At 36.8% G+C, this 23,280-nt stretch overlaps 4 protein-coding genes across 4 annotated transcripts; all 4 read left to right on the top strand.

The window, feature by feature from the left end:
- Positions 1-782: 782 nt before the first annotated feature.
- LOC132704668 (uncharacterized) lies at positions 783-8,056 on the top strand. The gene is made up of 5 exons (XM_060674830.1): positions 783-848; positions 4,968-5,151; positions 6,282-6,530; positions 6,581-6,817; positions 7,696-8,056. Exons 1-5 carry the CDS (start codon positions 840-842, stop codon positions 7,914-7,916), a joined length of 900 nt encoding a protein of 299 aa, XP_060530813.1. The 5' UTR covers positions 783-839; the 3' UTR covers positions 7,917-8,056.
- Positions 8,057-11,998: 3,942 nt separating this feature from the next.
- On the top strand, positions 11,999-13,847 carry LOC132704925 (tetra-peptide repeat homeobox protein 1-like). The gene is made up of 2 exons (XM_060675262.1): positions 11,999-12,042; positions 12,810-13,847. Exons 1-2 carry the CDS (start codon positions 12,031-12,033, stop codon positions 13,434-13,436), a joined length of 639 nt encoding a protein of 212 aa, XP_060531245.1. The 5' UTR covers positions 11,999-12,030; the 3' UTR covers positions 13,437-13,847.
- A 1,065-nt stretch (positions 13,848-14,912) lies between these two features.
- LOC132705715 (cuticle protein 79-like) lies at positions 14,913-15,536 on the top strand. The gene is made up of 2 exons (XM_060676520.1): positions 14,913-14,981; positions 15,036-15,536. The coding sequence occupies exons 1-2, from the start codon at positions 14,973-14,975 to the stop codon at positions 15,468-15,470; spliced, it is 444 nt and encodes a 147-aa protein (XP_060532503.1). The 5' UTR covers positions 14,913-14,972; the 3' UTR covers positions 15,471-15,536.
- Positions 15,537-19,498: 3,962 nt separating this feature from the next.
- Positions 19,499-23,102, top strand: LOC132705122 (uncharacterized). Its single transcript, XM_060675555.1, has 5 exons — positions 19,499-19,543; positions 19,597-20,495; positions 21,093-21,285; positions 21,751-21,795; positions 22,199-23,102. Exons 1-5 carry the CDS (start codon positions 19,532-19,534, stop codon positions 22,952-22,954), a joined length of 1,905 nt encoding a protein of 634 aa, XP_060531538.1. The 5' UTR covers positions 19,499-19,531; the 3' UTR covers positions 22,955-23,102.
- Positions 23,103-23,280: the final 178 nt, after the last annotated feature.

Genomic DNA, 23,280 nt, shown 5'->3' with positions numbered 1-23,280 from the left:
ACACATTTAGTTATGGTGAAGCGAAAAAAAATTCTTCTTAAGAAACCCTTTTAACAGGCAATTTCATTTAATTATAAATTCTAAATATTTAAATCCTTCTAATGTTTGAAAGACATTTATTGTAAAAGCTGTGTTCAGAAAGTATCAGTATTTTTCACGAATACTGTTTCACAAAAAAAAAATTGCTTAACGATACGCCCAAATAGACGTGATGATTAGAATCAAAAAACAATTTTCATTATTACATTTTGTATAATATTTGGATACTAGCTCAAAGAGTTATTATTTATTTGTAAAAAAAACTTTTTTTTTGCTGCATATATAGGTTACTGCAACCATATATAACTCAACAATTTACCATTTTAAAAACTGTCACCGTCAAAGAGAGTCAAAATATATTACAACCACATATTCCAAAGAAGAAAAAGGGATTGAAATGATTTCAAAAGCACCCAATAATAAACAACTTTTCCCCAAATATCTCAAGCAAGTCCAAAAGAATGAAAAAAATATATAAACAATCTCTTATAACAATGCTCTACCATTAGTATTAATTGTAGGAAGGAGACAATGCCCATTACTACCCGTCTCACCAGTTCATGGATGGAGTTTACTGATGCGGAATTATCTTCAAATATATATATATATATATTTTTAGATATATTGGAGATACCAAACTGTTAGGTCGCTTGCTGTTTCGCAGGATTTTCGGTTAATCTTCCGACGCCGCCTGCAAAGCAGGTGCATGTCAAAGTGAAAGGAATATATAAGGTTAGTATTGGTATCGCTGTCGTCTTAGTAGAAAGAGCAAGAATAGTTGTCAGGCGGACTCGTAGAAAATGAAATCGGTAATGATTTGATATGCAGATCAAGTGCAAATATTTTTTTAAATGTCTTTAATTAATAGTGCGGAAAGTGTTACCTAGTTTTTGGTGAAGCACGGCCAAGCCCGCGGTGATGCCGCCTTAAGTGATAAAAAACATCATAAAATTGAATTTAGAACATAAGTAATACAGTTTTTGATTATTGCAAAAGTGTACCTATCAATTGGATAACACGGAGTGGTCAGGAATTAAGTAAAAAAAAATACTTTTCAATTTCTATTGCAAATCAAACTTAAAGCGACTTAAAGAATTTAGTTTTTACAAAACTTTTTGTTCGAAACCTCGTCCCATCTTCAAGAGGTGGACGGAGACATAAAATGGCTGATTTTCGCGTGAGGGAAAATTAAGTCCGTTGAATTGAAATGACCATCGCACCTTTTTTACGTCAGTTGGTTTGTACACTAAAAATAAAACATTATTCAGCATTTTTCAAGTAAGGTATACCTGTTGAAAAGGAAGCAATGAAGCAATTAGGACAAATAATTATAAATAGTTAATGATTTTTCCAGTGTTAACAGGTACCTGCAGCAATCTCCAACTTAAAAAAAAAATGTGCTATGTAGAATTAATTAATATATTGCATTTTCATGTATATTATTAAATTCGTATCATACATTTTGTGTCAAAATTCGTCATCGATTTTTAATTTCGCCCTATATATAACATACATCGCGTATTGTATTATTACCAATGTCTCATTCCGCGTACAATTCAATTATGCGAAATGGAAATGATAATCTAAATAAACTCGGCAGCATAACCATTACAATATTAATGCTTTTAATTGACTCATTAGATACCGTTCGATATAATCATTCGTGCCGAAGGGTCTGCGTTTCTGTTCAAAATGGCATTTAATTTCATTTCTGAGGTATTAAATCTTCGAATTCAGGTCACAAGTGTTTGTATAGTCCGTTCCAACCTCAAATCACCAACAGGTTTGTAACATTTTACCAGCGATCTTTAATACGGCAGTTTTACGGATAAATTGGCGTATTTGGGGGTGGTGGTTTAAAAATTGGTCAATTATTTTCATATTTTATTATTTTCAATGATCTATGATCTTGTTTAATTTTCCTCCTCGCGTCGCTTGTGTTTTATAGTTTCTGCGAGTTTAATTTGGATATTTTTGAGTTTGAGTAATGAAATCAACAACAGGAGTTTTTGATTTAATAACCCACCTAATAATATTTCTAAGTCAGCCTCATCACAACATTCCAATGTAGGCATTCTGGAAACTCGATTATTTTTATTCAAAGCCTGAAGAGCACAATGTAACTACTAACTACAAATTTTAACATTATTTTAATTTTTGCGCTACAGATAGCATTAATCACTTTTTTTTTTTTCATTAAAGAGAATAGGAATTTTGTAACTTATTTTAAACATGACCGAATTTTTACTCTCTTCAAATCGTGAAAACAAACTGAGAGGTACTCAGTATACTACGTATTCAATATAATACCGGATTGTATGTATTCGACTCTTCAAAATACTAGACAATGTGACTCACATGTGGACAAACCGAATACGAATCTCAGTTAACAGAAAACGTGAACAGAAAATAAACTAAGCTCGATCTATTAACTTGCACATGCGTCAAGCTATCGGTAAGCAAAGAATTCAGAAAGAGATAATTCACAAACGCGTTCCAAATTCGTATGGAACAGAAAAAAAATTGTCGGTGGATGTAGCTTGCGAGGTATAAGCAACTGCCTACAGCAGTTGGAACGAACCTAATGTGCTCGGTAACTGGGGCTTGGAATCTCCGTTCAAAAGCAATTACAACGTTAATTGCCCAGTAGCATGGTATCAGCTGCAAAGCGCGTAAAAAAAGTAATCGTTTCGGGCAGTAAGAGATCAATTTGCCGACCAATCGGAACGCATTGTAAAGTGAAAGTAAAAGTTTGATCATGTGCGAGAAGAATGTCGCCCACTTTGAAACCCAAAATTTTAATGTCCTATGTTGAAAATTTGGACGACGAAGTCATTTTTAACATTTCAAAAAATATATCGGCTACAAAGTTTTCCTCAAAAATTATATATTATGGATTATATATTAGGTTATAACCACATATTTTAGCTTAACTTTAATTTTTTTCTCATCGGGCTGCATCTTCTATTAATAATTATCTAAATAAATTTGTCAAACGGACATTTTCCTATGAAGAACGTGATTGCATTGAAATTTCCATATAGTGAAAATTTGCATTAAATATTAAAAACGTCGCGAACGGAGAGACATTAACAAAAATAATAATACAATAATAAAATATAAACAGCAATTTAATACTAAAGCACCGCAATCTCACAAATTGGCTTTAAAATAATCGTATGTTCTCCAATTTGTAAAAATTTCCTGGGAGACACCCTCCACACCATAGAAAAACAATTATAATATGGACAAGACGATTTCTGGTGTTATAATTCTAAATGACAATTAACAATTAATTAAGGAAAAGTTTAAACTCAATTAATTTTGTAACAATCGGCGTCAGCGAAGTGAAATTAGTGTTAAATGCTCATCTATTTCCATTTGCTAAGTACCGGATATGTATTAGAAATTTGCGATGGCTATCGGCGAAAGATACACCCGTTTTCTTTATTCCTCTTTTCGCAATACCGACAGCGAAACGACGTTTCTATTAGCAAATGTATTAATAACTCAGGAATATGAATAATCAAAGGCGGAGTCACGCCGAATGAGTTCGTTACGACGTAAGGGGGAAAGCGATCGGGCTGCCATTTTATTCAACGTTAAATTGGAAAGTCGAACCAAGAACACAAAGCCACCAACAAGCCGAAAGAAGTAAATACAAATACCCATAATCCAATAACTGGAAATATATTTAGGCCCAGGCAAAAACAAATACAAAAGTTGAGAGAAAATGTTGAATGAATGATTTCTATCTCCTTGATAAAAATAGCAAATATTGCCAGTCCCTTGACAGTATTTTGAAAATTATTTTCAAATTATACAGGTTGTCAGAAAAGTACAAGTTTCAAAGTTGTATTTGTTAAATAGTGTATGTTTCAATGATGTTTAATGATTCTTAAATAATTTGCATTTTAACGAAACAAAAATAAGTATTTAAATCATGTATTTCATATCACAAAAATAAACACTTATACAGAGTAACCAAAGATTGATTCTAATCTAATAAGAAATTTCTAGCTTCAATTTGATTAATTTAAATGGAACATTGTATTTTGTAACTAACCAACATCTTAATTACTCATTGGATGCTATCCGCATGTTCTCCACGTTTTGGCAGAGTACGCAAAATTACAATCTCTCTCGCCATTTGATGTCTTCCAAGGTTTTCTACTTAAAAGTTCTGCTAACGTTATTGCTGTGGTCCCATTCAGCCCAAATGAAGATTTATTTAATATGTCATCAAAATATAGAATTTTCCATCCACTATTGGTGTTAACATTCGTTTTGTCGTTTCTTAAACATGCCACAACGTATAGCTCTTCCTAAAAGGAATTTTAACCAATGTAAAAAAATAGAAAAATATAAACTATGAAACAGAGATCACCTGATAATCAAACCTTTTGACAAAACCATACAAATTAACAGTGTCAATAATTGTCTGCATAGATATCTAGGTGCAATAAAAATTAGAAAACAGCCACGTAGTTGTACCTACAATCTCATTAAATTAGAATAACTTTTGCGATTCCTTTTTTTGCAAGTTTTTCGTAATTGGGAAATGAAACGTGGTTTAATTTAGGTTACATTTCGACAAAATTCAAATTATTTTAAAAACGTATCAGGGTTCTGTTAAAAAAAAATAGGAGTCATCACAATAGATCCCCACATATCCCATTTTGATCACAATATTCTACATCGTATAGTGTGAATAACCCTGTATATTACTATACAGACTAGCGGCAATAAACGAGTCAATCAAACAACAATCAGCAATTATTTTATGCAAATCGCTTTTGTAATTCTCACTCCCCGCAAATTCAGGTCTAAAAATAATCGGTTTTCAGAGGAAAGTCAGTCACGCTTCTTCTGAAAAAAGGTTAAGCACCCGGCAAAAAGGTCGTCTCATATATTCTCTGACCTTTCAGACACTGCTTACGGTACTGGTAGTACTATCTTCGACGCGATCTGAGAAGCGACCTAATAGAGCCACCTCACTATACTCGCTCCAACTGTCGACCGTAGGCCTAAGTTCCTACGGGAACATCAATTTCCCGCTGGAGCAATCGCAGTATTACGCGGCAACCCTCAAGGATATCGCAGTTCCTCAAGGTACGGTACCGGAATACGCAAACGGGACGAAACTGCAAGGTCCTAAAAATTTTTTAGTGCCAAAGGTGCCAAATCAAAACTCGCAAGAAGACGAAAGAATGATATATCATTTTTTACTTTGGAATAATTTAAATCTTCTATAGCGTATCAATGGAATGGGTCAGTGTTGACCATTAGATTATATTAATATAAGTCAATTAGAATCGTTTGGTTTCGTTTGCTCCATTCCATCTAAAATTCTTTTTTAGTAGACTTCTATGGTAAAATCTTGACGATCCCCGTATATTGATAGCGACCGAATCGGTTAGCGAATGACTTCATAGCACGTGGTAAACACGGCCAATTATCCTTTATAAATATGGAAACCAATACGATCTCGTCGTGTCCGTTCAAAGCAGTGCAATTACGATACGAGTAATGGATATCTGCCGTGAAAGTAAACGCATATTTCTTGAAACGGCGATAAGTTTCGATTGCGCGAATGAAAAGGAAATAAAAACGCATGGCAGTAGAACATAACCTCAGATACACAAGAATATAACAATTGAAAGCGAAACATTGTCTATGTTAAAACTAACCCGACCTTGATCGGAATTCGGTGACCTTGTGAGTTTGTGTCACGCATTTATGAGAGGGCCATGAACAATGAACAAAACAACATCGGAAACAAAACTAATAAGGTTCAAATACAGTCGGGGACATCTTGATGTTTTGTTCGGATTTTGACCTAAATTAACAAAATGCTAACTTCAAGGTTTCAAAAGAAATTCTTTGTGAACCGTTTCAATAAAAGAAAAATAAGAGAAACGCGGAAAACATTGATGAAAAACTATTTCAAAAATCTCGTGGCATCGGAAGTGGCCATTTGGTCAAGTGGCATTTGTTTTTGTTCCCTTTTGAAGCCTAACCAAAATAACTCGAGATATAGAGCTGTTACAATAGTAATTATTTTATAAAGCGTATTTAAATAAATGTTAAAAACTTCATCACCAATTTTTCAAAGAAACTTCCACGGGGAAATGTAATACTTTCCAGAAGTAATAGAAGTGTAATAGAATCCAGAAGTTTTGTAAAAAATACTTCATCACCAGTTCGTAAAACTTAAAATCCTAACTCGACAACCCTAACAGGACAAGCCTTCCACATTCCACAAGTGGGTAAAGACAACATCGCGCCAGTGGCGTACACCAATTCGGTCGAGAAACCCGTCGAAGAAGTTCAAGATTACGTCCCGCCACCTCAATCCTCTGGACCCGCCATCATCCCATTCCAGCCTCCTCCGGCGGTTCCGGTAAACGCGGCCGCCGCCAACGTACCCGCCAACAACGGTGCCGTCTTCTTGGGTTCCGGATCGTTGGGCGTCATCAATTTAGGAAACGGTAGGGCTAGCTATCGCGTTCGGAATTGCAACCGATTTTACCGATTCTAGGAGCTTTCGCTCTCGGTTCCGGAGGTATAGGATATTCCGATATCAGACAACAGCCTAGGCCTTCGGGGACGTCCCCATTGTATCCACCACTGCCGGCGAATCCAAATTTGGTACCTGCTGCCAAACCGAGCCAGACCCCTACACCCATACCACAGGGCACACCGATCAGTCAGCTGACTCCGAACGGGTTCCATTTCAGTCAGCCAGTGTTCGTCCAAGCACAACAGCCGTCCGTGGGTAAGTGGGCAATGAAAAAAAAGAAGCAAATGCGTCACAAAGACGTCGATAGTAGATGATCAGTGGTCGACTACCTATTATAAACGTTGTCATTCTTACCAAAGTACGTTTGACGGCTTCATTTCAAAGTTAACGTTGTTAGATTTTAAAACGACCAAACGAGTCAAACTCGATGACTTTAGTAGCCAATCAAGACAAAAAACTAAATCCACCGACAGGCATATATAATAGAAAGTCGTGAATTTAGCAGCGAACGGGAACAAACGTTTCAAAGACCTCGATGCCGAATAAACATAGAAAAGTACTTCGAAATGATGTATAAATTTTGGACGGCCGGGGTATGTTTCTATGGGAGTTTTAAAACGACGAATGTAAAAAATGGTAAATCCCGATTTCCACTCGAAATCCGTTTTTTTTTTCATTCACTAATTGTTTCCGCAATTAACTTCGTTTAGGCAAACTGCATCTGATGCCGCCGTCTTAAGTACTCCGAAATGAAGCAAAAATTCAACCTGCCGATCGATTTAATTGCCACGATTTTTTTGAACCGAAACCATCGACTTATTATTTTGTTCCTCTTGACGAAAAATCTTTGGAATGTTTAATCTCATTAAAACCGTTGTAAAATCTTTTCAATATATATAGCGATTAGATAATATAGGGGTCGCTGTTGGAAAACTGATTCGCCTCAGACGTAAAAGAAGGAAATAAATGATACACAATAACAGTACACTTTGCGCAACTTTTTTCCCAAACAACGATCTCCATGCACTTAAGTTTTAAAATAACTTGCGCATATTGAATATCCCTTCGCAACATGTTGGCTTCACGTTTACCATAACTGTCTCTGACCGATCGTTCTGTCATCTACATTCCAGATCAAAATGGCTATGAACAACTGACCACAAACAGTGCCGGTTTCGGCTCACCGTCGCCGAGGATCCGCCCCCTTAAAACGACTAACAATTATGCGACACCTACTGCCACTCAGGTACAAATTCAGCCCATCCATCCCAGTCAGCGTCCTCAACCGGGATTCGGCGAACCTGTGCCCAGATTACCCGCCGTCGGGCTCCAATATTTCAACTACAACGGATGATGTTTTATATTACATCGTTGTAATTCTACTATTGTTTATTTGCTGTATCGATGGGCTATATTTTCGGGCGAGCAGACCGAAATTCTCGAACCAAATAAATAAAATACCTTTTTTAGTTTTGTACGTGAAATAAACAGTAAAAAGAGTAATGGATTTTTATTTCTAGCGACACCGGCGCATCCGCCGACTCGCTCGATGTATAACTGGTTGATGGGCGACTTCACAGTCCTTTGGCTGACAAATTCAAAACGTGAAATTCAATCGCTTTTTTGGCTATAAAACATGATTCCCAGTTCCTCGGGTAGACACGTTAAGATTTGCTATAAATTAAGTATTTTGTAATTCAATTTTGAACTGGTTAGCTTTATGACTACTGCGGCTTGTCGCCTTCGTTTACTTAAAACCGTTCCACCTAACGTCTTCGCTCTTCGGTCGACAAACAAAAGAGAAGTAAAGCCGAGACCGGTCCTCGGCAGGCAAACTCATAAATCAGCGCATTGTTACATAAAAATGGTTTCTCTTTGACCCCTCGAAATATATGCCATTTTTCGGTAGTGTCCCAATCCGCATTATGGTGCAATGTCCACACATTGTTCCCCGTCTTTTTACCCGATATTCCCACCAGCGATGAAAAACCTTGGCTGTTTTTTTCTTTACGCACCGAAGACCATCGGTTATAACCAGCGCAGTTAAATAATTTAGAATTTTACAAATCCATTAAGTCTGGTATAACGACCAGTGATCTAAATATTTTCCTCATATTATTCTTCAGAAGGTCGTACCTATCTTTTTAATATGGAAATTGCAGCCGTCAAATCGCAACGAATGCCAACGGAATACACGTTATTCGATCAACATGTTCCTCTATAATAATAATAATAGTTATTTGTATTTTCATAATTATGCAACCAAACTTACACGTAATTCGCAATATAATTTTGTCAATATAATAAACATAGGTCTTTCGATTCTAATATAAACTAAACAAAAATTTAATTCAGATTAGATTATCAGATGAGGAACAAAAAAATGGAAGTTAATTACAAATCATGAATACGACTTCAATTAACAAATAAATTAGACATAGAAGAGAACTACTACTGCGAGGACCAGCGTCGTCATTTATATAGAACAAATAAAAATAAGTGCGCATGTTTCTGGACGATGTCGCCGCCATCTATAAGTGGCATTCAAACCCCAGTCGCATTGAATATATTGCTATTTACCTTCATGTTAACTTATTTTCGTGGAACGCGAGACGCAGTTCTAAAAAAACCATACCCCCCAATTGAAAATTTCCTAAATTTTACACGTGTTTTTGCTTTAAATTTGATTTTTTTTCGTATATAATAATTTATATATATAAATATAAATTTATATAAATAAAATTTATATATATAAATATAATTTAAAAAATGACCATGCGGACAAACGAAGAGATTGTCCACTTAGTTTCAACAGTTTTTCGTTTATAATTTAATAGTTGGAGACCTGTTGGAGATTAGAATCCAATGCAGATAGATAATTTTTCGTAACGTTGAAGGCAACAAAATCCGACAAAAAAGCATCCACGGAAGTCGCTCCAAACAGGCCAATTTTGCCGTATTCGGTTAATGTCTTTGGTATTGCACAAAAAAAAACGGGTCGTTACAAAAGTCTAATCACTGCAGATTTCCATCGAGTGTACGGTGAGTTTTCCGCATTGTACAACTTCGTTGGTATTCCGCACAAGGTAGACGATATGATATACGGGGCAATTCATATACGAATTCGCAATCGTTTAAGTTGGTGCAGGCTCATTATTCCCGCGATCACTGGAACGCATCGGTATGTTTTAGCCGCCATTATAGCTTCGATTATGCAAGCATTGTCATTTATGTTTGAAAATAGCAAAGATGTACAGTGTGGTCTCGGTATCATTTGACATCCCATCTACAGGATTTATTATAAGATTTATGAGAGTTTTCACGTCAGTCCAAATGTACAAAATCGCCAGGATTGTCTGGCAAATTAAGCAAACGAACATTGGGGAAAAACGATTTATATATTTTTTCCAGTTTGTTTCTAGATCATATGAGATACCGTAAAATTGATGACGGTGCAATTTATACTTGGCAATTGAGACTTCTTCTGCCAACGAAGACATTAGAATGAAACATCATAAATAATTTGACAAATGTAAACTAAAAAATTAAAACTAAAATTAAACTAAACATTTGACCTCAACCTGTGCTTTGCCACATTCCCATTTTCTAAACAGTGATATTCACATATTTACCATCACTTTTTTACCTGAAATTTTAATAGTATCAGGGCATATTTTTACCAAAATGGCACATCCAACCTCCCAACATTGGTTCATTTTGGCATCGAATGTGCCCGTTTTATTAGCATTGCTCTATATATATATATATATATATATATATATATATATATATATATATATATATATATATATATATATATATATATATATATATATATATATATATATATATATATATATATATATATATATATATATATATATATATATATATATATATATATATATCGTAATTTTGCAATTACAGAAAATTACAAGAGGGTGCTGCTTGCGTCTAGACCGAGAACCCAAGCAATAACATGGTACACATTAACATGATCTTTAGGCTAAGAATAATATATCCGCCTACAAGCAACAATATGAAACTAAAAATTAAAAAAAAAAAATCTTAAGTGTTAAAAAATATATCGATACACAAACCAGACGCGAATGGCAACTGTTCAATATAGCATAATAGCATCCAGGCAAAGCATTCGTGAATACTACGTAAATCTACAAAAATAATCTACGCACAGCTATTCTAATTTCGCGCAAACAGCAATTAAACATCTAATCTGACAAACAGCACGCAGCAATCAATAATTTTTCTAAAAGCAACCAGCAGTTACGATTTTTCTCTCCTTTTTTTGTTTTTTTTTAATTAATTCTTGAAAAAAAGAGGAGATAATCAATAAAAATTTTAATTTACAATATTTAAACAGTGTCTTCTGTGAAATATGTCGACTGCTACGACCATCTAATTTTTTTAATTCCAACCGTTTATTTGAATGTACTACTTCAAAAGGACAAGGTGTGAATAAACGAAATCGAAATTTCTTTTGCGGATTTTTGTTTTTTGTGGAATATATATTTTTTAATATTCCGCTTGTCGATTTATTTGTCCCTGAGCCACTTTTCTCTTTGTTAAAACTTTTTGTTAAATATTTTATGTTTGTACAAACAACAAATAAAATGGAAACAAACCCGCGGATCTTTGGATAGCTGAGTTTAGAATATGCTGAAAATTTATGACTAGCCATTCTGTCTTATTTATGTAAATTTTATAAATGATTTTACAATAATAACTGTACTAGAATAGAGTGAAGTGGCTTATAGTTCTATTTTTTAACAAATCGTGGACCATTGTCTAGACATAAATATCGTCTATAATAGGGCTTTGCGAACTTTCTCACTCAGGTGTTCCTGTTGTTGTTGTTGATAAGTTACCATATATTATTTTTTCTCGGGGTAAACAAAGACGAAAGCACTGAAAAGGAACTTACATATGTTTAATCCATGCGTTTATGCCTTAACCCGGTTGTCGAGCAAAATAAACAAATAAATACCACTTTAACCGCTTGAATACCTCTTTCAAAGTCATGTGCTAATACGATTACTCGACTTATGCAACTCTGCTGCAAGAAAGTAGACCTTCTTTGGCTGGCAGTAATCCGGTGAGTTTAGTGAAGCGTTTCGATTCCAGTCGTTTCTATGGTTTCGGTTGAAATTTAACCCTTCATTTAACTAGTGATAAAACCCTAATTAACTTTTCAGTTTGTCGCAATAAAAATTGGCAAGAGACAGTTTCATTTTTATATCTGCTTGTTACAGGGGGGCTGTAATCCGACCGGACTAATAAGGTAGTACGAAAAACGTCCCTGCAAGTAAAGAAACTTGTTCGCTTGGCAGGCAAATTCTTCGCCCCTCTTTATACGATCTTTTATCCCGCAAAACGCTCCGTATAAATACATTAATTCTTCGTGGATAGGGCATCAGTTCATCTGGTTCCGTCGTCCATCCAACTCCGCGATGAAGATTTGTGTGAGTATTTCAAAACTTAAAACTGCTCGATGTCGTACCGCGAAACCTGTGTATTCTGTGTCTCGAAAACTTATTGTCGACTTCCAAGATGGTGGCCAAAATAATATAAGATTTTTGAGTATAAGATTTGTTGGGATGTTTTTTTTTTAATAAAATAACTGCTGAAACTCTTAAAGGACTAAACGAATTTGTTACAAATTTGGTGTGGCTGAAAAGAGTCTCGTTCTTACATACAATGACAAAATTTCATTACTTATTTTAAAATTATAATAGTATTCTTTGTTCAAAATATTTTTTAAAAAGTGTATGCCAGCATGAAGAGTAGGTCATTGAGAAAAGACAAATGCCTAAACCTAAGTACCTAACAAAAATTAAAATTATTGTACACAAGTTACAACTATTAAAATGCCTGTTACATTTTATGAAGTTATCGATACGATGAAAGTATATTTTATCTTAGCTTAATTTAATTTAATCAAAAATTTCCATAATAATAAATAATAATAAAGAGACTTGGTTAGGTCAGTGAAATACAATATTGTAGATATTGTAGGTGTATTTCAGAGAAGAATCTTTTTGAAAGGTTGAGAAAACCGTTTTAGTAATAATTTTTTGCTCCAAGTCTCTACGATGAATAGATTCCGACATAGAGCATTCTTATCTAACCAAACCCCCTGTACAAGAACAGAATTCTTCAAATTTACTTTGCAAAAATACTTTTTTATTTTTGACAGCAAAATTTTTAAAAATTTTCCGTTTTCTGTCAGGCCATCGTTTTCCTTGTAAGCCTGTCCTCAACATGGGCCGGTGATGAACCAAAGAAGACCACCAAACGGGGTGTCTTTGGGGAATCGCTGGGTTATGGCCACGGCTCCGCCATCCTCCTTGGTTCTTCCTTGGACCATGGCCTCTCTTCGGGACTCGCGGGATTGTCTTCTTTGGGCGGCGGCATCGATTTGGGCGCCCAAATACACCGCCAGGTTACCATTACTAATAGAATAGGTATCCCGGTGCCGCAACCTTACCCTGTACCCGTCGAGCGCAGGGTTCCAGTACCCGTGCCTCACCCTGTGGCGGTACCCGTAGATCGTCCTTACCCGGTTGAAGTACCGCGACCGTACCCCGTAGCAGTGGAAAAACCGGTACCGGTACCGGTAGATAGGCCAGTACCGTACCCCGTAAAAGTACCTGTTAGGGTAGCGGTGCCGGTACCGGTTAAAATAGCCGTTCCGCATCCTGTACCGGTAGCCGTGCCGAAGCCGGTACCGGTACCGGTGGCACATCCGGTTTATATAAAGAAAGCTGTACCCGTACTGGTAGGTGGTTCCGGATTAGGATACGGAGGGCACCACGGGCCCTCTTTTGGAGGATACGGCTTGGGAAAATTTTGGTAACGCGAGGGGTGATTGGTTTATGTGATTTGAAGTGTACAAAGCTTATCGTTTGTAGGAAATGTGTATAATAATAAAAAACTAGTCTATTTTTTGTGAAAAGTTATATGAAAATATATGCTAAATATTTTTGTATTTTTTTTAGCTTTTTAATTGACGCGTTACGCCAAAATTAAACATAGTATCGGAGATTACCACCCTATTATATAAATAATTTTAAAAACACAATTAAGTAATATTTAGAAAAAAAAGTACAACTAAGGGTTCGACGAAAACTTCCGTTTTTGGTATTTACCCAGGTGCATCTGTTTAATTTCATAGTCCAAGCTTTTTAAAAAATAACGTTTTCATTTAAAGCGTAGGTAGTCTTGTCAGTATTAACACGGAAGGTTGGAAAATACTAAATATTTTGAATTATAAATATTAAACTAAAATGATTTGGTTTTATTTCAGTTGACCTTTTAAACGCGTTTATTTACTAGTTCATTTTTATTTATTCTAAGCAACAAGTTTATTTTATAAACTTATAGATTAAAACTCTATGGAAAATGTAAATAAAGTCGAAATTACTTTTACAAGGAAACAAAGTGGAAAAAGTGGCCACGAAGCAACTGTAGAATCTTCGGATGAGGAAATGGCTTATTGTTTAAAAAAACCAAGCCTTTATCGAAGTCTAGTAATTGCAAATAAAAATTCCAAATATTATTATAATAAATTTCAATTGAGCCAAAAATAAAAAACAACGTTTAAAACAAAATTACATCAAAATAACAAGCATATTTTGCTCAAAAAAAATTGCATCTAATCTATTACCCAAAAATTATCGATTTTTATCAATATCTATACATGCAGAAATGCTCGTCGAAATTGTCGTGTCTAGCCGGGTTTATAAGGTTGTGATTCACGCTAAGTGCCCTTCTGCATTTCAAAACTAAGTCAGTTACATTTTCTATTGCGATAAACACAATATAAAAAATTAAAAAGTAGAGCAACAGAGCGCGAAAACACTGAAAACGTTGGGTTCAAAATGGCATCATAAAAATGATAACCAATAATATGGCATAAAAGTAATATTTCAGACGACGTTCAGAAAGTATCTAATATGGACTTTGGAACCTTTTCGTTGTAATTTCAACAAACATGTACTGAATAAAATGACTACGATATAGCAGTAAATATTTTATTAAAGTCTTTAAGAGTCGAAAAACAAAATCCGTTAGTCACAAAACTCTAACAACGGCTATCTAATTAGTGACTCAATACTACTTCTATATTATTAAACTTCGCCAACAACTAGAGAGAGGCTGTTAAATTATTATTTTTAATGCTCCTTATCCTTAATTAATCGTTGCAAAATTGATTAAAATTCGTTCTCGATCTTCTATGGCCGACCTATGCAAATTATCTGAATTTCGTCACATTTATTCAAAAATCGGTCCAGTTTTCAAGCAGATTAGCAAAAAAATCTCGATAAATACACCGGGCGTCGCACCGTACCGCATCAGTTTGGTACCATCCGCCAACACATCGACACCCACCATGAAGACCGTAAGTAATTTCCGATTCGACCATCTTGATTAAATTCATTGGTACTTTACGCAGGTACTAGTTCTTGTACTGTGCATTGCCTCTATATACGCCGAAGAACCCAAGCGGTCAACCAAAACCAAACGCGGCATCTACGGCGAATCTCTAGGGTATGGAGGTCTTGGAGGACTGAGCGGTGGACTTGGAGGAGGTTTTGGTGGAGGTTTCGGAGGCGGATACGGTTCCTTAGGATCCTCATCCCTCGGGCTCGGTCTAGCGGCTGCTCCACAAGCCATCGCCGTACCTGTACCTCAACCGGTTGCGGTACCAGTTGAGCGTATCGTTAAAGTAGCCCAACCTGTACCGGTACCGATCATCAAGAAGGTTGCGGTGCCGGTACCTGTTAAGGTAGCGGTGCCCGTGAGGGTAGCTAGTCCTGTTGTCTTGGCATCCGGTGGAGGATGGTCTGGTGGCAGCATAGGATTGGCCAGGTCAGGGTGGTCTTGGTGAACAGGTTCCGGATGATTCCCGGAAAATATTCTATGCGTGTGTAATTGATAGTTGAATAAAGAAAACCGTTACTATCCACACCATGTTTCAATTTTTTCGAATAAGTGAAAAAAAGATGTTGATTTTGAGTAACCCCAAGAAAATTGGAATATTGCAGATCTCTAACTTTTATTGGAATTTTTTTTCTGCAAACGAGTCATTCTCTTCTTTTTGCGCCTTTTTCACTTTCCTCGTTCTTTTTCTGATATTAAGTCGTTTTGTCACAAAATAATTAAACAGTTGTATGGTTTAGTTCAGATTCTCCCTATAGATGGCGCAATAACTATTAAATAATTAGGAATTGCTACAACAAAACAACAGCTGTTCTTAATTTTTTATGGAAAATTTCCAACTTGAAACCATAGTCGGAGAAGCAACAGTGCATCTAAGAACTTTTGCGTCAATCTTCTAAGCTAAATATACGTCCTTATTTGCATTATTTTAATATTTTGGCGCTTTTTAAATTAGGTCAAAAAATAGAAAAAACTTTTCTTGTCTATAAAGTAACAATGAAATTATACCTTCGAAATAATTTGTTCCCATGCGCTCGGGCCCCTGCACGCTGTAATAGTAAAGTTTTGAAGGTTGTTATCACAAAACTTTTGTTTGAATTTGGCGCCTATACAGTCGTAATTACCCTGTACTGTGGGTTCGTTTTGATAACATTTTGATTCCCTGTAACGGTTTTGTTTATAATTAGTATATTATGCAACAAGTGCGAGTTTATTTGCACGAGCGGAGCGCAGCGAAGCGAGTACTTAATAAACGAGTGAGATAAAGAGTTTACCAAACGTGTAGCATGACCGTTAATTTTTGGATACATTTTCGCAAAAGAACACGAATACATTTACTGACGTGACAGTCAAAATTGACAAACGTCAAAATTCAAGGCGTGGGAAATATCTTCGAAAATATCCGATATCCGCGCAGTGACTAACAACCAAAAATGTGTTAACGTCTTAATAACGGGAATAGTTGATATGTTACTGGTAAAGTCTGTTCATAGATATAAGAAAGTGACTAACTGATACGAATTAAGGAACGACCCGGGCAAGCTGTAAGAATGAAATATGGCCGAACAGGTCCGTACTTTGCTTAGAATTTAATTATTTGGGGTTTTGTTAGGAAAGATACTAAACAATATTTATTTATTTACGTATGTATTCATGTTTAAATCTAAAGCAAAATTACAAATTATTTTTATTAGCTACTTAAATTACTTAAAATTATTCACAAAATATATCAGTATCACTATCGCTATCATCGCCTTTCTAATTATTATTTGTTCTATATTATTTGCAATATGGATATACGATTGTTCTGATTTTTCTATATGTTTAATAGAATTTGCCCAACTTTGGGGAGGGATGTTAAAAACTTCGGCTTCTATAAGTTTGATGACATTGGAGTTAACACGGGGAAAAACATTGTTACGACGAATGGCAGATTTCTGTTGGTGCCAAACATGTTCAATGGGATTAAATATACAGTGGTAAGGTGGAAGCCTTAAAACTGTATGCCCTAGATTTTTTGTATAATTATCACAGACGTATTCCTTTTGTAGGTTCAAGCTTTATAGAACCTCAATTAATTGCTTTTTGGTATAATCTTCGTGAAAATAAATGTGGTTATCATACATGTAGTTTTGGATTGTTGCTTTTGTGTCACATGGGGAAGGGGTTTTAGTCAACTGTCTACTGTGATAACTTGCATTGTCCATTACAATGACGCTATTAGGAGGAATGTTTAGAACTAGTAGCGGTGGTGTCTTAATGGTAATCTAGAGAAGAATCTTTAATATTTTTCGCAGACAGAGAAAGTTGGAATTTGGAATCCAACCATCTTTAGATCCAGCATGCAAAATAGTTATTCTTTTACCTCTTTTTGATGACACGTTTGTTTTACACTTATCAGTTGAGTCGAGCCTTTTCCGGGGTATCGTAAGTGTCGAACCAGGTTTCATCAAAGTAAATAATTGGCCTTTGTTGTTCTCTGTAAATCCTAATTTTTTCTAGATATTCCAGTCGAAATTTCCGAATTCTAAAAGAATCCATTAAAACTTGCCTTTTGTCAATTTTTTTAAATCTAAAACCCATGCACTTCCATAAGGTAGTTCTGCCACAAACATCGGTTGCATCTTTTTCAAACCTCCTAATTAAGATGCCTAATGTAGGCACGCTTTGTTCTTCGTATAACTGGTAAATTTTACGCCAAATTATATCTTGATCACTTTCATCTACACTCGAGAAAATGTCAGCGTCGCTTCTTTTTTTCTTCGTTGAAATGGGATTATTCACAATTTTTCATACAGTTGATGTTTGAATTTTCGTCAATGTGGCCGTTTCTTCTAAAGATGCTTGCTTGCTGGCACCGCGTTCAATGAGAGTCAAATAAACATTGTTTATAACTTCCTTAGTCTCAATAGTGTTTTCTACATTTGGGCGGGAGCATCTGCTGAGATACACTAGACTCGCACATATTTTGCATAATTCGCACACGATTCAACACACGCTGTATTACACACGAAATAAGAATGATTACTAATAAACTTAAACTAAGTAGTATACCAAACCAAAGAATATTAAACACAGGTAGGTATAAAATTATTTTCTATTACGGACCACAATTTTACTTGAATTTAAATATATATATATATATATATATATATATATATATATATATATATATATATATATATATATATATATATATATATATATAGGCTCTGTTGATAATACAGGAACTTAAGCGACGACGAAAAAAAAATTGAGTAGGTCATTCATTATGCCCATGCGGGGTAATTTGTCATTTCAAACCAACGAATACCTAAAGTCAATCAGTCAATTCAATAGATTACAGTTTAGATGTAGGTTTTTTATGTCAGTATTTTCCCAAATATAGTTAAATCTTCTGGGCAGGTTATATGTAAAATTTAGAAGCATGCCTGAAAAATCACCTCTTTCTCGACGAAAATGTCGTTCAGGCGCATCAATTATTAGTACTTTAGTAGTTGCTATTATATTCAATTACCAAAAGGATCTTGCAGGTTTATTATAAAATGTAAAAAATACAACTGAACCCGGTACGGAACCTATGGGCACTATGAGGTTTTTTACTGGTTTGTTTGGCCTTGTTGGCCAGTTTCTCAGGGAGTGGTGAAAAGCATATTGGGTCTCAAGAGGATGCTACCGTGAAAAGGGTCTGGATGATACCATCACCCGATTCGGGAAACGAGCCAAATTAGTTTTGGAACAAAGAAAATTACAAGCCACGCGGGTCTAAAAAACCACATATGGTTCTAGCTACGAACTTCAAGCGATTGAGATATTTATCATTAATAGGAAGTGGTAACGTATATTCAGGTTATCCGAGTGGAAGTTGTCGATATCTCCTATTGTTCTCTTTTAAGAATTTGGTATTATAATTTCACCTATTGGCAATGATTCCCAAGAGTAACTGCTTTTTTAAAATGGGGATCATTAAAATATGTACTTCGAAGGGCTACATGATCGACCGACTTAATAGATGGTCAGGTACTTTTACGTATTGGCGTATGTGCGCCACCTAATCCTACACAACCAGTTTTTGTTATTTTTGATAATGAACATATACATTTTCAAATCATATTTAACAGTACCCTGTGGTGCCTAGAAAACAAACTTTTAGATAACCTGATACTGGTGGGAATAGATGCAACAAGGGCGGATCCAAAAGAAACCGTGGCGTTGTGTTTATTAACGCAATTAATAAGCTCATAAAACTAAATCGCTCTTTTCACTTTCATTCAACATCACGACACGAATCTTCCGAGAGAAGCTTTGAAATTTACGTAACGTCCCCGATAAAATTCGGCCACATTTGAATACAAAAATGCGACTTATTTGAATATAGAAAGCCGAACTATTATGAAAAAATTAACAAAAATCCCCACGAATAAAACGATTTTTGATATAAAAACAACACGGCGCATATTCGATCGAACAGTTTCCGTGTTTTGATCCTCGACGTACCCGTTTGGCATCATGAAGACGATTGTAAGTAAATACAGATAAAAAGGAATTCTTTTCTGTTAAACAAAACGTTGCAGGCGTTCGTTCTTCTTCTGGGCGTGGCCACAACCCTGGCCGGAGATATTAACGTGTCGAAGAAAATCAAACGTGGTATCCTAACCGGCCAGCACACCCTGGCGTCTGGAAGCCTAGAAGTTGGCAACGGACACGCCGACGTCCCAGTCGTGTCTTCTGGTGCAGCCATCGGCGGTGGTTTCGGAGGAATCAGCCTTCCGTCACCTCCCATAGAAACGTCCGGACCTGGAGGCATCATCTCCGGGCCTGGAAGTCTCGCCTCCGGAAGTGTAGGCATTTTAGGAGGCTTAGGTGGAGGTTCAGGTCTTATTGGCGGAGCCGGTCTGGGTGGTGACGGTTTAGGTAACGCTCTAGGAGTCGGAGGAGGCGGCGGTTTGGGTGGTATTGGACCTGGAGCAGTCGGAGGTCCAGATATCCACGCCAATGAGCCCCATTATCATCTCGGCCACGCCGTCCAGCGACACGTTACTGTTCTACATAGGATCGGAATCCCTGTACCACGTCCGTACCAAGTACCCGTGGAGAGAAGGGTTACGATAAGGGTTCCTCAGCCTGTGGATGTCCCGGTTGATCGTCCATACCCGGTCCACGTACCCAGACCGTACGAAGTGAAAGTATTCAAAGACGTTCCGGTGCGAGTCGACAAACCGGTTCCGGTACCAGTTAAGGTACCAGTAGAAATAAAAGTACCAGCCCCTTACAAAGTGGAGGAACCGGTGCCAGTGCCGGTGCATATAGTCAAGAAGGTGCCCGTTCCGGTACCACATCCGATCATCATAAAAGAAAAAGTACCCGTGGCGATCCACACGCACATAGAACCGGTACACTTACACCACCAACAAGTTGAGCACGTACATCATCACGGCCATCACGGCCACCACATCGACTTGCCCCACCCCTGGTAATCGAACGGGGAAGTGGTTATTATTCTGGAGTTATGAATTGTTGATGTTGAATAACTCGCCACCTAGTCGGTAGTATTAAGCGTTTTTTATCAATAAAGTTTATTTTTTCTACATTTCTGCTAATATAATTTATTTCGACGCGAACAACTATAAATGAATAATGCCCAACAATAAAAAAAAACACAAAACGCAATTTTAACGCAATTTGCAAACATTGCGAATAAATTTATATATTTTTTTTCTATTTCCCTTCTTTAAAATACCCGGTTATGTTACCCACGGCTTGAATTTTGACGACTGTCAATTCTAGAGGTCCACACGTCACTCAGTGAATATATTCGTATTGTTTTGCAAAAATGTACCCAAGAGCTAATGGTCCTATATAAAGTATAGTATGCAACACGTCTGGCAAACTTTTTAACTCACTTGTTTATCAAGCACTCGCTTCACAATTTTCGCATAATATACTATTACCCTTCTAAGAAAGTAAGCGAAACACCAATAACATAAATAGGGAACAACCAAAACTTTGCTACAACAAAAAGTGCAATAGTATTTTAGGTCAACCTGCAATTTGGGATCATTTGTTTTAGTCATCAATGCACCAACGAACGTGAAACGCAAGGCAGGAATATCTCTCAATGCATAATAGCAAATAACAATCGATTCTGGCGCCCTCCGAGTGCCAATAGCAAAACCGACCAGGAAACCATAGAAAAACCTGCGTTTAGCCGGTTCGTTGTCGACGAATCATGGAATATCAAACACAGATGTCACCGAATACCGGCATCGTGCTTTCAGTTGTTTTGTTTAACAGTTTAAATTGTTTATTTATTCTTAAATTCGCTGGAAATTCGTATGCGTACTCTAGGAAATAACTTTTACCAAAAAAAAATAAGATTCGCAAAATTTGCGGATTTATTAAGGAATTGCCTTTTTGACCAGTTACTTTTATTATTGTTTTCATTCACGACACACATTGGCGACACATTAATTACGTTTGAACGAATAATCATAAAGAGAACCTCAGATTTCCACATGACAAAATAATGACGGTATACGAAGTAGTTTGTTTTCCGTGCAATCAAAAACAATACGTTTTATGTAATTCTGCGCACCGAAAAAATATTGCGTACAAATTACACAGCGTTTAGCTGAATAGCCGGCAGAGGGAGAGAAAGTACTATCACTCCAACAGGGGAGGATGGCATCGTATATATACCGTCTTGAGCCCACCAAAACCAACATCAGTTGCTTCTTCACGGCCTTTTAAACGATTGCGAGATGAAATTTTTGGTAAGTGAAAAACAGCGCCCTCTGAAAAAAATAAAATTCGCTTTGGAATCCTTTTCGGATTTATGTAAATATGTGTTTATTCATAAACTCATATTACTTAAATATAGTTGATTCGATAATTATTATAATGACTGCCCTGCAACATGACGCTGAAACTACCCGAACTTACTACTGTTTTGCCATATTAATTAATATTTAATAATCATTTTCTCAAATCGACCCCTCAGCAGCCATTTTTGAGTTTTTAAAGATATTGTGGCCTACAGTATGAAGTACTATTATGAAATTGTTTGCTTGCAGTAAGGGTGAATTTGATGAATTTTAAATTAAAAAGTAAATATTTTTTTAATTTTAAATCCGGTACGGGTTAAATCAAAATCTATTCTATCCACTGTCAATTTAGGTTTGTTGTTTGCTGCTGGCTTCGACGGCAATGGGTGCCGAGGACGCCTCGAAGAAGAAGCGAGGCCTCTTCGAGCTGGGTGACTTTGGGGGCCACGGAGGCAGTTTATCATTCGGCGGAGGCGGCGGACACGGCGGTGCAGGTCTTTCCGTAGGAGGTGGAGACCACGGAGGCTTTGGAGGCGGCCTCGGTGGAGGACTTGGCGGCGGTTTCGGAGGCGACGACGGTAAAATCACCCACATAACCTTACACAAACAAGTTCATGTACCGCATCCGGTACCGGTACCTGTCAAAGTGGAAAAAACGGTACCGTATCCAGTCAAAGTACCCGTGGCCGTCAAAGTAGACAAACCTTATCCCGTACCAGTAGCCAAGCCGTACCCGGTACCCGTAGAAAAGCCGTACCCTGTCAAAGTATACAAAGACGTCCCGGTGCCCGTAAAGGTACCGTACAAGGTACCCGTTTCGGTAAAAGTACCTGTTCACATACCCAAACCGTACCCAGTACCCGTACACAAGCCGGTGCCGGTTCACGTACCCGAAATTAACGTGGTCAAGAAGCCGGTACCAGTTATCGTCCACGGAGGACACGGGGAAGGTTTTGGAAGCGGTTTGGGTGGAGGTCATGATTTCGGAGGTGGATTCGGAGGCGATTTCGGAGGAAGTCACGACTTGGGTGGTGGATTCGGGAGCGGTATCGAGTTGGGAGGTCACGAAAGCATTTCCGGAGGGTTCGGGGGCGGGTACGGCCATTAAGCAGTGGCGACGGGTCCAATAGAATAGCCTTGACCCAGGACGCAGGGAGTTTTCTATTCGGATCCGAGTGTTGCCAAAAATTTCAGCATTTTCGTGAGCTTATAATTTTAACCTGTGATAGATGTAAATTTTTCGCATTTTTTGTCAATAAATCGAAAGGAAAAATTACTGACTTTCATTTGGTGGGATAAAAAATTGCGTAATCTGGTTAAAAATCCACCTAGAAGGGATAATATAAACTGGAATGCATTTCTCAAGAATGCTCAGTCGTTGTCTTTGGTGCTACGGACTACGTAAACGCCTCTAGACTCCGTGGAAATTGGTGA

The sequence above is a fragment of the Cylas formicarius genome, unplaced genomic scaffold, assembly GCF_029955315.1.
Source record: "Cylas formicarius isolate icCylForm1 unplaced genomic scaffold, icCylForm1.1 PGA_scaffold_7__23_contigs__length_41026272, whole genome shotgun sequence".
NCBI lineage: Eukaryota > Metazoa > Arthropoda > Insecta > Coleoptera > Brentidae > Cylas > Cylas formicarius.
The sequence above is the reverse complement of the archived record's forward strand: the minus strand, read 5'-3'. Positions and strand labels throughout refer to the sequence as shown.